A 15,517-nucleotide genomic window follows, 5' to 3' on the forward strand; every position below is an offset into this window, starting at 1 on the left:
CACCAAGTGGCTTTCTATTCTAAAGCCTTCAGTAGCAGGATTAAGACCCACATTCATTCAGTTGAGCAACCACTTAACCGAAAATAACATCTTCAAAAGGTCTTATTTACAATGGGTTCACATCACAGTAATGGATTAGGTGTAAGAACATGTTTTGTTTTGTTCTTCCCCTGGGGTACGTAATTTAACCTATCACAGTTGAGATAATAAAATTGGGTTCTGCTGCCTCTAAAAGAGTCCTGAAAGGAGTTTTAGCCAGAGGTTTTGACCTTTCCCTAGAATTTGTCTTGATAACCTCATATCTTTTCATATCTTTGAAACCTCATTAAAGTCCAGGGCAACAAGAAAAGTGCCACTCAGTACCTTAAGTGCTGATGAATTCCTCAGTGGGTGAACCTACAGAGTGGATCCCTGAAATACCATGCTAGCCTCAGCACTTAAAGTGAACCACCCAAACCTAATTGGATTGCATGATAAAGCAGTTGGTCTTAGGAGCCTGTGAACAAACAAAAGGAATCTGACTTACTTCCATTTCCTTCATGGACCCAATTACATTTTTAAGTGAAATAAAGACATATGGGTGATGCAGCTGATCTTGATTCAACAACCATTGTTTAGCACAATCATTGAAAAACCGATAGACCCACATTAAGGCACCCCTGTTTGGAGTAGGTTAAAAACACAAGCTTTAAAAACAAAATTTCTTATGGTAAGACACAAGATTGGCTAAAAAGACTCCACTGTAAAGTTATGTGTGTTTTGATATGAACATTAGCTAGAAGCTAAAAAGTTTCCCTGACACCAACCCCAGTTCTTATCTGTGTTGAACTGCAACCACAAGGCAAGTCACAACAGTGTCCTGGTCCTTTGCATACTAGAGCCTGAAACACTGGCCAGACAAAGGCCTCCTCATTCCTGTGTGCTGGTTTGGCTTCCAAATAATACCTAAAACTTATTGAGCTCTTACAGTGTTTTGGGATCTGAACTAAGCTATTTAGGAGTGATACCTTCTTAGGTAGATACTATTTTACCCTTATTTCATGTATTCAGATGTTCTGTGCCTACTCTTAAAACAATTTCTGGTTTGTGTGGAGATTTATGTCACTCACTCATACTTCTTCCTTCCAGTTTCTAACTGATTGAGTATGAATACAATGAACTGATAAGCAAATGGAGATCAAAGTATCCACTTTCCTTATACAGCCCTAATCACTTCAAGTTATGTTTAGAATTGAAGCCAAATGAACTAAGCTCCCTATTACTCACTTCAAAATCTCAACCTCAGAACTAACCACTGACTTGAATTGGGTCTGCAGGCAGACTATATACATATCACCAGCCAGCAGAGGGGAGATGGTTTGGGACCTGTCTCATAGAGCCAGTCTTCAGCAGAAGAAAGAACTGCAAAACACAAGAGAGAAGTAGCTCTGAGAAGACAGGCACGGTGCCACAACTGTTTATTCCAAAGAATAAGTACAAAGGCAAGCCCACTGTCTTTCCTCTGATGGTCTTCATAGGAGAGAAAGAAACCCTTATCTTACTTTGGGGAAGTGCTTTACAAGCAGAGATGCCCATTGAAATCCCTGGGAAAAATTGAATAAACCACATTACCTGGCTACACCCCAGGCCAACTAGATCAGAATCTCTAGGGGTGAAATGCAGGCATAAGTATTTTTACAAAGTTCTCTAGGTAATTCCACTGTGCAATCTAGGCTGATCAGTAACCACTTAGAGGCTTGGTGACTGCATCCCCTTGTAATGCAGCCAATAATAACCAGCATTCTTTGAGTCTCTACTTTGTGCTGAACAATTTACATAATCCTCATCACAGCTCCATGAGGCAGATAAAATAATCATACCCATTCAAAGATTGGGAAATTGAGGTTCAGAAAAGCTAAATGAGAAACATGGGATTATAAATTTAGCATTCTCTCTCCAGAGCTGGGTATTTAACCACCGCACAGGATCCCAGCAACCTCTCCAATAATATAATACATTCCTCCTCTTGTAAAGAGGATCAAATTAGATTTGGAGAAATAGGAAGATTTCATTGCAACATTCTTTCCTAAAGAGAGGACATCAGTCTCCCTTCTATGGAAATGAGGAAGAAGAATAAAATTTCCATTAACTAACATTGATAGAAATTTGGAAAATGGGTGTTAGGAAATAAGAAATCAATAATAAGAAATGGTCAGTCTGTTAAGCAATTGAAGTTTGATAGCAAAATTTTATAATTTTTAATAGTCATCCTTGGTATCTCAAGATTGTGCGTAAGAAGAATCAATAGCACAGTCTAGGGCTACAATTTGTGAAGGAAAGTGCCATGAGAGGTTACAGGAGCAAGACATTCACAGATGATTGTGAACATGTTGATCAGAATCCAAGCCGAATAGACAAAAGGAGAACGGAAGACTAGAAGACAGGGAGGGACTGAAAGGCGGCAAGGCAATTGAGGTTAAGTTCATAACCAGGGACACTAACCACTGGGTCAGTACTTGAAAGGTGATGCATTATAAGTATCTCTGATATTTTAAAAGGTGAAGACAAAGCAGAAAAAAATTATTTACTATTTCTTATATCACATTTCTAAAACTCTTCAAAAGTAGAAGGTACTATAAACTGGACCCTGCTTTATGCAAGTTTGCTCAAACTGAGTAAATGTTTATATGTGAAACACTTATGTCTTAGCTTTCTTTAATGCTGAAGTAAATAGCATGCAATGGGTTGTCTTAAAATGGGAATTCAATGACTCATGGTTGTGAGGCTTGGAAAAAATCCAAATGAAGGTTTCATCAAGGCAATGCTTTCTTCAGAGACTGGCCTTCTGGGGCTGACTGCTGATGATTCTTGGTTCTAGGCTCCTTTTCACATGACAGTGCACAGAGTGACCTCTCTTGGCCTCTCCGTTCTCTTCCAGGGTCCATTGATGTTCAGCTTCTTCCTTGCGGTGACTTCCACTCTCTCTCTCTCTGCATTTTGTTCCATTTGTAAAGGACTCCAGTTAATAGGAATAAGATCCATCCTGATTGAGGAGGGACACAACTTCTTAAATATAACTGCAAACCACCACACTGTATTTACTTTTCTGATAATAGAAATTTTAACACTAACAAGGATTTAAGTGACTCTGATGGTAATTTCCATAGAGCAAATAATCATTATAACTTATTCCTTCTGTGGCTCAGAGTTTTCACATATTGTACTTGCAGGACGTAGCCTAGATCTATAAATTGATCCTGGAAAAAAATATATCTCAATATATTTTTATCTCAAAAATATATTACATTAGGGTGTTTGAACACTTGATGAAAAATAGAAAAATAATTTGATACACAGATGTGTTGCCTTGTTTCATTTCTTTCTTTTAAAGGTATGAATCATTACTCTCTTATGAGAAGAGAACTGGGAGGGGGCAAAGTCTCCATCAACTGTGCCAGGAGAGGGCTGCAAAGAGCTTGTGAGTTGACACTTTGCACGTTCAGAGTTGTACCCATTAGCTGTAATGTTGCTAGTAATATTTCTGGAAAGAAAAAAAAAAGCTTTTTATTTATTCGTTGTAGCAATCATCTCATTCTTCTCATTTGTATTACTTAATCATTTCACCTATGAGTGACTTATCATCTCTAACATCCTACCCTCCCCACCCCTACAACAATACTTACAGCAAGTAAAACTTTTAGCACCAGTTTACTATTAGATTATAAAACTCTTGAAATTCTAGTGCATTGTGATATATTGAGCTAGGCCCTTAGTTTTTACTGAATGAATAAATTATTCTACAGTTATTCTGCTTTTTTAATTGTATCTACTTTTGGCAATTCAATTATCTTTTAATAATTTACCCATAAGCTGTGTAAAAAGCAAAGTCCCTGATCCAGTCCCTAAGAACCTGTGTGATCCCACCCATGATGACCTCCCAAGACACATTTGACACCTCCCTGCTTCATGCATACATGCCAGCCACATTGAACTTTTATTTTTGTCCATCAAATAATCTAGGCCCTCCAATGAATGAGGCCCTGTGGATGGCAGGTGTCCATAGGCATCCCCTTGTCAGAAATGAAGATTCTCATGCTCTACCTAAGAACTACTCCATCCAATCTTCATTTCACATGACCTCTAGTAGATTCACAGATATAGGAGTTCGGGAGGGATCCTCCATAGATGACTCACTCAGGTAGGGGTGCTTTGGCTTCAGATGGATCTGCTGCCTACTGGTGTTTCCCTTAGGTGAATAGCCCCCACACAAGAAGACACTGAATTAGGCTGCCTTTTGCTGAAATTCTGTTACGTAGTTAGGTAGTCATGAGCCCACCTCATGGGAAAAAGGGGTCCACCCCAAGGTCACCCCCAAGAGGCTAGAACCACGTTTAACAAATGGTTAAATTGAGCAAACTATGGTTGAAACATACCACTGTTAACAGAAGGTTACATTATGAAATCGAGCAGACTGAACATTCAGTTAAAGCAAGAAACAAAGCTGCAAGGGAAAAACTCCAAGAAAGTCCCCAGTAAGGCATGCACAGTACTACCATCAGTTGGCCCACAAAACTCTAAACTAAAACTGTGACTGGGCCAGTCTGGTTCTTCACCAACTGAGCCCATCCTTCTTTAGGACGTTTTTCTTCCTCACTGTACTTACTGCTTTTAATAAATCACCTTGCTCACCCAACTTTGACTTGCATTTCAATTCTTTGTCTCAGTGAGTCAAGGACCAAGACTCCTGGGCAGGTAAGGCTGTGGTTGACAGTTCTTTGACTCTTTTCTCTTTTCGCTCTTCCCTAGTAGATACCTACTCATTCGTCGGATTTCAATTCAAAGTGGGAACTTAGTAATTTGAGCTGCAGCTTCTAGGAGTGACAATTTTACTTTTTGTTGACTCACAAAAGGGAATCTAATATTTTGGCTTCATTAAAATCATGTTTTTGATACCTCAGACTTGACTGTGCTAATCAACACACTCAGAGAAACAAATTCTGTATTTAAACTGAAGTTTGCAAAAACACGTCAGAAGTTTCAATTGTGGTAGAAAATGGTGGCATAGGAAAAATTTAATTGCTACAACTAGGTGGATCTACATTGACTTGATGTTCTTTATTTCGCAGTCTGTAACGCCCTGTGGAACAACATGCACTTCTCATAGGTGTCCAAGTCCACAATGCCAAGATGAGCAGTTTAACTTTATCCCAAAGGGAATTCCTGGTCATTCTTAGGGGAATTTCACTTTTATACTTTTAGTTGGTTACTCTTGTTCTCAAAGCAAACATATAAATTGCATTTCCTGAGTCTGAGAAATGAAACCTCCAAAATGAACCTGGTGTAAAGAATTGCTATCTATGTTACCGTCGTTCAGTTGCTACTCTATTTCCCCAGCTCTGGAAAGCCTAACACTTTTAAATTTCTTACCCTATATAGGTAAGGGAGAAATGATTTCTTTAATATTCATTATTCTGTATATGAAAGTTAAAAATGATGTTTAATTGATGATAATTTGGGTCTGTGTTTAAAATATGCCAAAATAATCTGGTGAAAATTTGAAAAACTTTTTAAATTATTTTCATATTTTGTTATAAAGACTGTAAAATATGAATAAGGAAAATAGCTGTAATACTGAATTGTTCCCTTTGATGATGTTTATTACATTGTTAACCTAACTGTAGTGACTTTTGAAGATAAGTTTTGTTGAGCTAGAACATTAAACAACTAAAAACCAGATTTAAAGATTTGTGTTATAATTATTCTTATATAAAGAAAACTTTCTCATGCTTCTGATATAATAGATATTATGTTTAAACACATCTGATTAAAAGTTTTAAGGTGAGTTGTTTAAATATTAACAACTTTATTCGTTCACCCTCTTCTGACAATAATTCAAATCTCTCTCTCTATGTCTGTCATTTATCTATCTATATCTATATCTATCTATCTATCTGCCTGTCTATCTATGTAAAATGTTTTCTTTCATGGCTCATTCCAGTAGCTATGATTTACTAAGTATCCACAACACAAATTGAATCATAGAGTTTCAATTATTTAGTGATTTGGGGTTGGTTGGGGGCCCATTTCCACTAAAAATCCACTTAGAACTGGAAATATTGGTTTGCACTATTTATACAGTCTGTATTTTAGATCTGGTCTTTGGCTCAATTTTACTCTACTAACAAACTTCTGGAGAAGAAACTGTTTTCTAGTAAAACCAGTTGTATTTCTAGAGAAAGTCATTTCTAATCATTCTACTAGGAAGAGAAAACAAGTAACAGATTTTAAATATTGAAAAAACTTTCACACAGTATCAGCGTATTTATAAACTACGCAATATTTGTAAAGTAATATTTAAAAGCTGGGTCCCTCCTTCATCCACAAACTCGATAGAAAAATGAACTTTGAACTTTGATGAGAAAAATCAAATCACCAAGAGTGACTGAAATTTTAGTGAATGTGAGAGCTAAGACACATTTACCTCAAGCTGCTGAGTCTTTCCCTTTGTTTTATCTTTCTCTGATACTTCTTTTCTCACTCTATGTTCATTTTCCTACATTTATTCATCTATGTCTCAGTTATTTCGGCCTATTTTTCTTCCTCTCTCTTCTGACCTTTTTTTCACTGATCCAAATTTCCTTTCCTACTTTTGCTCCACTTTAGATTCCTTCCCTCTGCTCTTCTCCAATATTCCGCAGGAAAGTACTTTTACATTTGGCTGCAGGCAATACACAAATGCCACCTGGTTTTTGCATGTCATGGAGTATTATGGAATACTGTATCATTCTCCTACTGTTTGCACCACTTATTTCCCATTCACTTCTCACTGGTTGGGGTTATTTATATGGTCTGTATTCTGTTATTTATATAGTCTGTCTTCAGCAATAAAAGAAAAAGGAAATGGAACTTGCTCTCAATAAAGCCCTTATTAATCTCTTAATTTTTTACATTCATTGATCTCTGCTCACTTCTTATCCTACCAGAACTTTTATTTTGGCATTTGATACTGTACTTAACTTTGTACTTCTTTAGTATCTTTCTTCTCCTACTTCCACAAGAGGCTTCCCAATTTCCCTTCTGCTTTTCTGACCACTCTGCTCAGTATACCTTTCTGGCTCTCCTTTGTCTTTCTTTCGTCCCAGCTAAGAATCTAATTTTCAAGTGGCACAAACTATCTTTGGTGACCTAAACAATAAGTGGGTTTATTAAATGGAAATTTGCTCTAACATAGAATTGCCAGGGAACTTTGAAAATTCACCAGGGAAAATTTGTAGAAACAGAAGAAGATAGACAGTCAATCAACACTCAAAATAATGCCCCAACCTAGCTCAGTAGGAGAAGCAGTCACGACTTCTGATGCCAAAGCTCATACAGCTAATGTCACTAGCATGGATATAGGATGCATTTACTGGATTCTTAATAGAGCTGCCTTCAGTGTCTGTGATACCACAATTCTCTTTTGTCCCTGTACATTTGTCTCCCTCTCTCCATATTCAAAATCCTGGATAGGTGGATTTGATTGCCCAAACCTAAGTCAAGTCCCTTCACTCTAGGGGTATTGGAATGGAAGAGTGATTTTCTGGGCTTTTTGGCTTTTAGAGTGGATGGTAACCTCTGATCACCAGCAAGATATTGACCCCCCAATAAATAACATATATCCACTATTCTCTTTAACACCACACTTCATCAAAATTATTTCCTTGTGTTTTTTTTTATACTCTTCTCATGGATCCATAACTACCACAATGACTTCAAGGTATTATTTATATTAAGCTGTAGTAGTTTCATATTATAAATACATCTCCAGGATGTATAGAAGGCATTTCTCTGTATAAATTTACTTATACTCCTGAGTTCTTAATTTCAATTTTTGATGACCATCTACCCAATCACCAACTGACTCCTTTCTTCTCCACTGACCATCTCCTTCATGTCTCATAAATCACTGTGTCTTAGTCACAATACATTTCCAATTGTTTTATTATATCCCTTTATCTTTCTTGTCACTCTTAATATCATATCACACATGGACTAGACACTTCACATATTTCACATATATTTCAATCATCTTGGAAGCATTTCTTTACATGCATATTCTGTATTTCATTTTTGACATAATGAATCATGTATCTCACTATCTCTATCAAGCACAAAAAGTTACTGGCAATTAGTTTGTGTCATGTGATTTGAGAACAAACAGAAAATAGTAACAGCTTCCGGACTTCACGTAGGTGTACCCCAGATCTCCCCAAGGCAGATGACTCCAATTTCCCCTCGCTATGGCCTATTTTCTACACTACCACATAATTAATTTTAAAGTCCTTTAAATTATCTTACAATAATGCTCCCTGTTCTAAAAGTTTCCAGTGCCTGTCTTTTGCCTGGAGGATAAATTTCAAGATCCTGAACATGACATTCACTTCATTTTGTAATCTAAGCTCTGCAATAATCTTTACCCCTGATACTGAGTCCATGTCACATTCACGTAGTATTTACTTCCCAAACTCATCAGTGTCCCTATGTATTTAGCATGCATGTAGAATACTGTTTTTCTAAATCTGTTAATTCCTCCACATTTTGCACTATATAATTACATTCATTCCCATTTCTTCAGTCCTCCAAAATCGTTTCCACCAATTATAGAAATATCCAGTCAAACTAAAAGGTCATTCTGAAAACAATGATTTTATTTCAACTCCCATCTCCCAATTTTCACCTTGTAAATTCTTAGTAAATGTTATTTTTCATTTGTTCCTTTTTATTTCAGTGGACATTCAGTGAAGACATGGAAAAGGAAAATGCAACATTGCTGATAGAATTTGTTCTCACAGGACTCACAGATCAGCCAGAATGGCAAATCCCCCTGTTCCTGCTATTTTTAGTGGTATATCTCATCACCATGGTGGGGAACATAGGACTGATTACTCTCATCTGGAATGACCCTCATCTTCACTCCCCCATGTACTTATTCCTTGGGTGTTTGGCATTTGTGGATGCATGGCTGTCATCCACAGTGACCCCTAAGATGCTGGTTTGCTTTTTAACTAAGATCAAAATGATATCTCTATCTGCATGCATGATACAATTTTTTTCCTTTGCAATCAGTATAACCACAGAATGTTTTCTCTTGGCTACAATGGCCTATGATCGCTATGTAGCCATATGCAAACCCTTACTTTATCCAGTGATTATGACCAATAGACTATGCATCCAGCTGTCCATCTGGTCATTTATAGGGGGCCTTCTTCATGCCTTAATTCATGAGAGCTTTTTGTTCAGATTAACCTTCTGTAAATCCAACATTATACATCACTTCTACTGTGACATCATACCATTGTTTAAGATTTCCTGTACTGACCCTTCTATTAATTTTCTAATAGTATTTATTTTTTCTGGTTCAATTCAAGTAGTCACCATTATGACTGTTCTTTTCTCATATACATCTGTTCTTTTTACAGTCTTAAAAAAGAAGTCTATAAAAGGCTTTAGGAAAGCCTTCTCCACCTGTGGAGCTCATCTCTTATCTGTCTCTTTATACTATGGTCCTCTTCTCTTCATGTATGTACACCCTAGATCTCTTCAAGCAGATGATCAAGATATGATTGATTCCCTATTTTATACTGTCATAATTCCTTTTTTAAATCCAATTATCTACAGCCTTAGAAATAAGAAAGTCATAGATTCAATGGCTAAAACATTAAAAGGGATATGTTAAAGTGAAGTTCTCTTGCTAGTATGACTTCTTCTTATTAAAAAAGTCAAAAAATTGTGCAGTTAGATATGGATATGAGTTCTTTAGTGCATAAAGTTTTCTGTTATCACAATTGCCTTAAAATGTTTAAACTTAGTATTGTGTCCTTTGCATTTTAACCAGGGAGCTTTTCTTAATACATTCTATGGAATGCAACAGGAAACTATCACATTACTAGCATTACTCTGGTAGCAAAACCAGGTATACAACACTACAGACCCATTGCCTTACGAATATATATGCAAAAATCCTCAACCTAATACTACCAAATCGAATCCAGCAGTGTACTGATTATACATAATGCTCCAGTGTTTAAATGACTTGAGCTGTTAGAATCTAGTAAACCCCTTAAAATATTTGCGTATAATATTCAAAAATTTACAAGGAATTTTAATCATGGCGTACAGTCATTTAAACAGAAAACAAATTACAAGCATTTTAAATGCTTTTATGTTCTCCATTTTGGTTTTGTAAATGTATTATGGGATAAGACAGTGTGGCTCCTTTGAAATGGACTTCAGCAGGATGTCTTTAATTTCTAAAACACAGTATATCCTGGAGACTCATATCATATTTAACTCTATAGTGGTGGCAAACTTGTGTTTGGGTGAGTTCATGTAAGTCCCAGCAATTCTGCTAGCAATCTGTCATGGTCAGGTTCGTGTGTCAACTTGGCCAAGTTGTGGTGCCTGTTTGTCTGGTTGGGCAAGTGCTGGCCTGTCTGTTGCAATGAGGACATTTCATAGAATTAGATCATGATCACATCAGCTGCATTCACAGCTGATTCCACTTGTAATCAGCCAAAGGGGAGTGTCTTCTGCAATGAGTGATGCTTAATCTAATCACAGGAAGCCTTTTAAGGAGGATTAAGAAGAGACAGGCTCTATTCCTGCTTCGGCTGGTGAGCCTCTTCTCTGGAGTTCCTCCAGACGCTCCATCAGAATCATCAGCTTCACAACCTGCCCTACAGATTTTGGACGCTACACTCCCATGGTCATATGAGACGCTTTTTAAATTTATAATTGTGAGTGTTCCCTGTTGATTCTGGTTCTCTAGAGAATCCTAGCTAATACATCTTGGTACCAGGAGTGGTTCTTAAAAAACAGAATCTTAAAAATGGGTTTTTATGAATGGATTTTTACACTGACTGGACTCAAAGGCACTAAGGACTCTGATTTCCATAATCAGAATGACACTCCCAGTCCATGGAGTGAGTTGGGAAAAGAGATAGTCAAAACATCACCATTTGATTCTCGTAATGCTTAGCTTGTACAAAGCCAGGCTCTGGGGGATAATGTCTTTGACACTTTTACAGAGTTTTGTGGAAATAAGAGGTATAGAGATGCTGGCTGGTTGTTGTTAGAAACACTGGCTACATTAAGGAGTGAACGGAATGGGCTTAAGTCTTCAAACAAGAGGCTTAAGTGCTGTCTGACAAATGTAGATGTTTCTATGAGTATCCTGAAGGAAATCTTATTTCCTGTAGCAGTAGACTTGAGATCTATGAAAATCAGACTCAGAATCTTACTGTTAGAGTAGCAACTTTACAACATAAGCTGAAATCTCAGTGTTGCATGGTATCTGCCGTTAAAGTGAGGGCACTGATTGGAAAGGGGTGGGACCATGAAAAATGGGATGGTGACATATGGATTGATTATGTCGGGGTGATTGAAACCCTAAGTCATGCTGAGTCTTCTCTAGATAACCCTGTCATACTTTGCCCTGAGGACATAACTGCCCCATCTCCAGCCTGCCTTGAGGAGTTGGTCACCAAACCTCCTCCTGAAGGTACTACTCCTTGAGTGATTAACCCTGTTTCACCAGGTGAAACTGCAAATGAAGACTCTGAAGCAAATGACTTGGAAGATAATTTTAATTCTTTTCATGACCCACCCCCACCACCCCTCATTTCTTCCAGACCTATAACTAGACTAAAGTCCCAACAGGCCCCGAAAGGTGAGGTACAAAGTATCACACATTATACTCCAAAAGAACTGTGTGAGATTTCCAATTTATACAGACAGAAATCAGGGGAATATGTGTGGCAATGGATTCTAAGGGTGTGGGATAATGGTGGGAGGAATATAAGGCTAGATCAGGCTGAATTTATTCATATGGGCTCACTAAGCAGAGATTCTGCATTCAATGATAGAGCTCGAGTGGTTAGAAAAGGTTTTAACAGTTTGTTTGGATGGTTAGTTGAAACATGTATCAAAACATGGCCAACATTACCTGAAGTTGAAATGCCAGAACTGCCTGGGCATTTGGCATAATGTAGATGAGGGAATGCAGAGGCTTAGAGAGATTGGAATGTTAGAGTGGATTTATCATGCAACACCTCCTCTTACACCCCAGGAATATCCAGAGGTTGGTCCTTTTACCAGAACAGTGAGAAATAAATTTGTGAGACTAGTACCATCATCCCTGAATATCTCTGTGGTTGCACTTCTCTGTAGGTCAGATATTACTGTGGGAATTGCTGTCACTGAGCTGGAATCCTTAAACACAGTGGAGATGATGGGATCCCGAGTTGGCAGAAGCCAGGTGGCAGCACTTAATCACCAAAGACAGGGTAGACGTGGCTATTACAATAGACAGCAAACTCAAAGCAGGCATCAAAATTATATGACTCGCACAGGTTTGTGGCATTGCCTAGTAAATCATAGGGTACCTAGAAATGCAATGGAAGGGCAGTCTACTTAATTCTTCTTCAAGCTGTATAAACAAAAGAGTTCTAGGTCAAGTGAATGAAGTCTAACCTGAATTACAAAAGCACAGAGTCATGGCCGCTTAATCAATTTCCAGCCTTGAGACAGTTTACAGACCCAGAGCCCCTTGAATGAAGGGGAGGCCAGGTCCCTTTGCAGGGGAACCATGTTACACTGCTACAAATTTATACTGTTAATCTTCCTCCAAGCCTTCCCCAAGGAAACCAATGGCCTTTTACCATGGTAAATCTGCATTGGGGAAGAGGAAATGATCAGATATTTCAGGGATTATTAGACACTGGTTCAGAAGTGACATTAATTCCAGGGGACCAAAAATGTCTCTCTGGTCCACCAGTCAGAGTAGGGGCTTATGGAGGCCAGGTGATTGATGGAGTTTGAGCTCAGGCCCATCTCACAGTGGGTCCATTGGGCCCCCAGACCCATTCTGTAGTTATTTTCCCAGTTCCTGAGCAACTGGCAGAATCCCCACATTGACTCTCTAACTTGTGTAGTGAGGGCTACTGTGGTGGGAAAAGCCAAGTGGAAGCAATTAGAACTGCGCCTACCTAGCAAAATAGTAAATCAGAAGCAATATCAGATTCTTGGAGGGATTGCAGAGACTACTGCCACTCTTAAGGACTTGAAGGATGCAGGGGTGGTGATTCCCACCACATCCCCATTCAACTCTCCTATTTGGCCTATGCAAAAAACAGATGGGCCTTGGACGATGACAGTGGATTATCGTAAACTTAACCAGGTGGTAACTCCAATTGCAGCTGCTGTTCCAGATGTGGTATCATTGCTTGAGCAAATCAATACATCCCCTGGTACCTGGTATGCAGCTATTAATCTGGCAAATGCTTTTTTCTCAATAGCTATTAGTAAAGACCACCAGAAACAGTTTGTTTTCAGCTGGCATGTCAGCAATATACTTTCACTGTTCTACCTCAGGGGTATATCAACTCTACAGCCCTATGTCATAATTTGTCTGCAGGGACCTCAATCATTTCTTCCTCCCACAAGATATCACACTCGTCCATTATATTGATGATACTATGTTGATTGGACCTAGTGAGCAGGAAGTAGCAACTACTCTATACTTACTGGTAAGGCATTTGCATGTCAGAGGATGGGAGATAAATCCAACAAAAATACAGGGGCCTTCCACCTCAGTGAAATTTCTAGGTGTCCAGTGGTGTGAGGCATGTCAGGATATCCCTTCTAAGGTGGAGGAGAAGTTGCTGCATCTGGCCCTCCTATGACCAAAACAGAGGCACAACATCTAGTTGGTCTATTCAGATTTTGGCCACAACATATTCTTCATTTGGGTGTGCTACTCTGGCCCATTTGTTGAGTGACCAGAAAAGCTGCTAATTTTGAGTGGGGACCTGAACAAGAGGAGGCTGTGCGACAGATCCAGACTACTGTGAAGGCTGCTCTGCCACTTGGACTGTATGATTCAGCAGATCCAATGGTGCTGGAAGTGTCAGTGGCAAATAGAGATGCTGTCTGGAGCCTTTGACAGGCCTCTATAGGAGAATCACAACACAGACCCTTAGGATTTTGGAGCAAAGCCTTACCATCTGCTGCAGATAACTACTTTCCTTTTGAGAAACAGCTTTTGGCCTGCTACTGGGCCTTAGTAAAGACTGAACGCTTAACTATGGGCCACCAAGTTACCATGAGACCTGAATTGCCTATCATGAGCTGGGTGTTGTCTGACCCACCAAGCCATAAAGTTGGGCATGCACAGCAGCACTCTATTGTAAAATGGAAATGGTATATACGAGATAGGGTCAGAGCAGGTCCTGAAAGCACAAGTAAGTTACATGAAGAAGTGGCCCAAATGCTCATGGTCTCTACTCTTTCCACATTCCCCTCTTTCCTAGGCCAGAGCTATGGCCTCTTGGGAATTCCTTACAGTGAATTGACTGAGGAAGAGAAACTCAGGCCTGGTTTACAGATGGTTCAGCACAATATGCAGGTACCACCTGAAAGTGGACAGCTGCAACACTACAACCCCTCTCTGGGGTGTCCTTAAAGGACAATGATGAGGGGAAATCCTTCCAGTGGGCAGAACTTCGATGATGTACCTGGTTGTTCATTTTGCTTGGAAGGAAAACCGGCCAGAGGTATGTTTGTATACTGACACATGGGCTGCTGCTAATGGTTTGGCTGGATGGTCAGGGACTTAGAAAGACCATAATTGGAAAATTGGTGACAAAGAGTTCTGGGGAAATAGTATATGAGTGGGCTAAAAACATGAACATATTTGTGGCTGATGTGAATGCACACCAGAGGGTGACTTCAGCAGAGGAAGGTTTTAATAATCAAGTGGATAAGATGACCCATTCTGTGGATACCAGTCAGTCTCTTTCCCCAGCAACTCCTGTCATTGCCCAATGGGCTCATGAACAAAGTGGTTATGGTGCTATGGATGGAGGTTATGCTTGGGCTCAACAACATGGACTTCCACTCACCAAGGCTGACTTGGCTACAGCCACTGATGAGTGCCCAATCTGCCTACAGCAGAGACCCACACTCAGCCCCCGATATGGCACTATTCCCCGAGGTGACCAGCCAGCTACATGGTGGCAGGTTGATTACATTGGGCCACTCCCTTCATGGAAGGGGCAGCAACTTGTTCTAACTGGAATAGACACATACTCTGAATATGGGTTTGCTTTCCCTGCACACAATGCTTCTGCCAAAACTATCATCCGTGGGCTTGCAGAATGCCTTATCCATCATCATGGTATTCCACATAACATTGCTTCTGATCAAGGAACAGACTTCAAAGCAAATGAAGTGTGGGAATGGGCACATGCTCATGGAATTCTCTGTCTTACCATGTTCCCCATCATCCAGAAGCAGCTGGATTGATAGAATAGTGGAATGGCCTTTTGAAAAATCAATTATGGTGCCAACTAGGTGGCAATACCTTGAAAGGCTGGGGTAATGTTCTCCAGGAAGCTGTATATGCTCTGAATCAGCATCTCCTGCATGATGCTGTGTCTCCCATAGCCAAGATTCATGGGTCCAGGAACCAAAGTGTGGAAATAGGAGTGGTACCACTCAC

General features: G+C 39.3%; 2 protein-coding genes across 2 annotated transcripts in view; one reads left to right on the forward strand and one right to left on the reverse strand.

Moving 5' to 3' along the window:
• Positions 1-15,517, reverse strand: part of LOC143647666 (olfactory receptor 5K1-like) — a 180,421-nt gene that overhangs the window by 105,868 nt on the left and 59,036 nt on the right.
• On the forward strand, positions 8,750-9,694 carry LOC143647926 (olfactory receptor 5H8-like). Its single transcript, XM_077117606.1, has one exon. It carries the CDS (start codon positions 8,765-8,767, stop codon positions 9,692-9,694), a length of 930 nt encoding a protein of 309 aa, XP_076973721.1. The 5' UTR covers positions 8,750-8,764.

This window comes from Tamandua tetradactyla, chromosome 10, assembly GCF_023851605.1.
Source record: "Tamandua tetradactyla isolate mTamTet1 chromosome 10, mTamTet1.pri, whole genome shotgun sequence".
Classification (NCBI taxonomy): Eukaryota; Metazoa; Chordata; class Mammalia; order Pilosa; family Myrmecophagidae; genus Tamandua; species Tamandua tetradactyla.

What these genes read in the sequence shown, in the direction of transcription:
- LOC143647926 (XM_077117606.1), top strand. Translation starts at nt 8,765, where the DNA reads ATGGAAAAGGAAAATGCAACATTGCTGATAGAATTTGTTCTCACAGGA.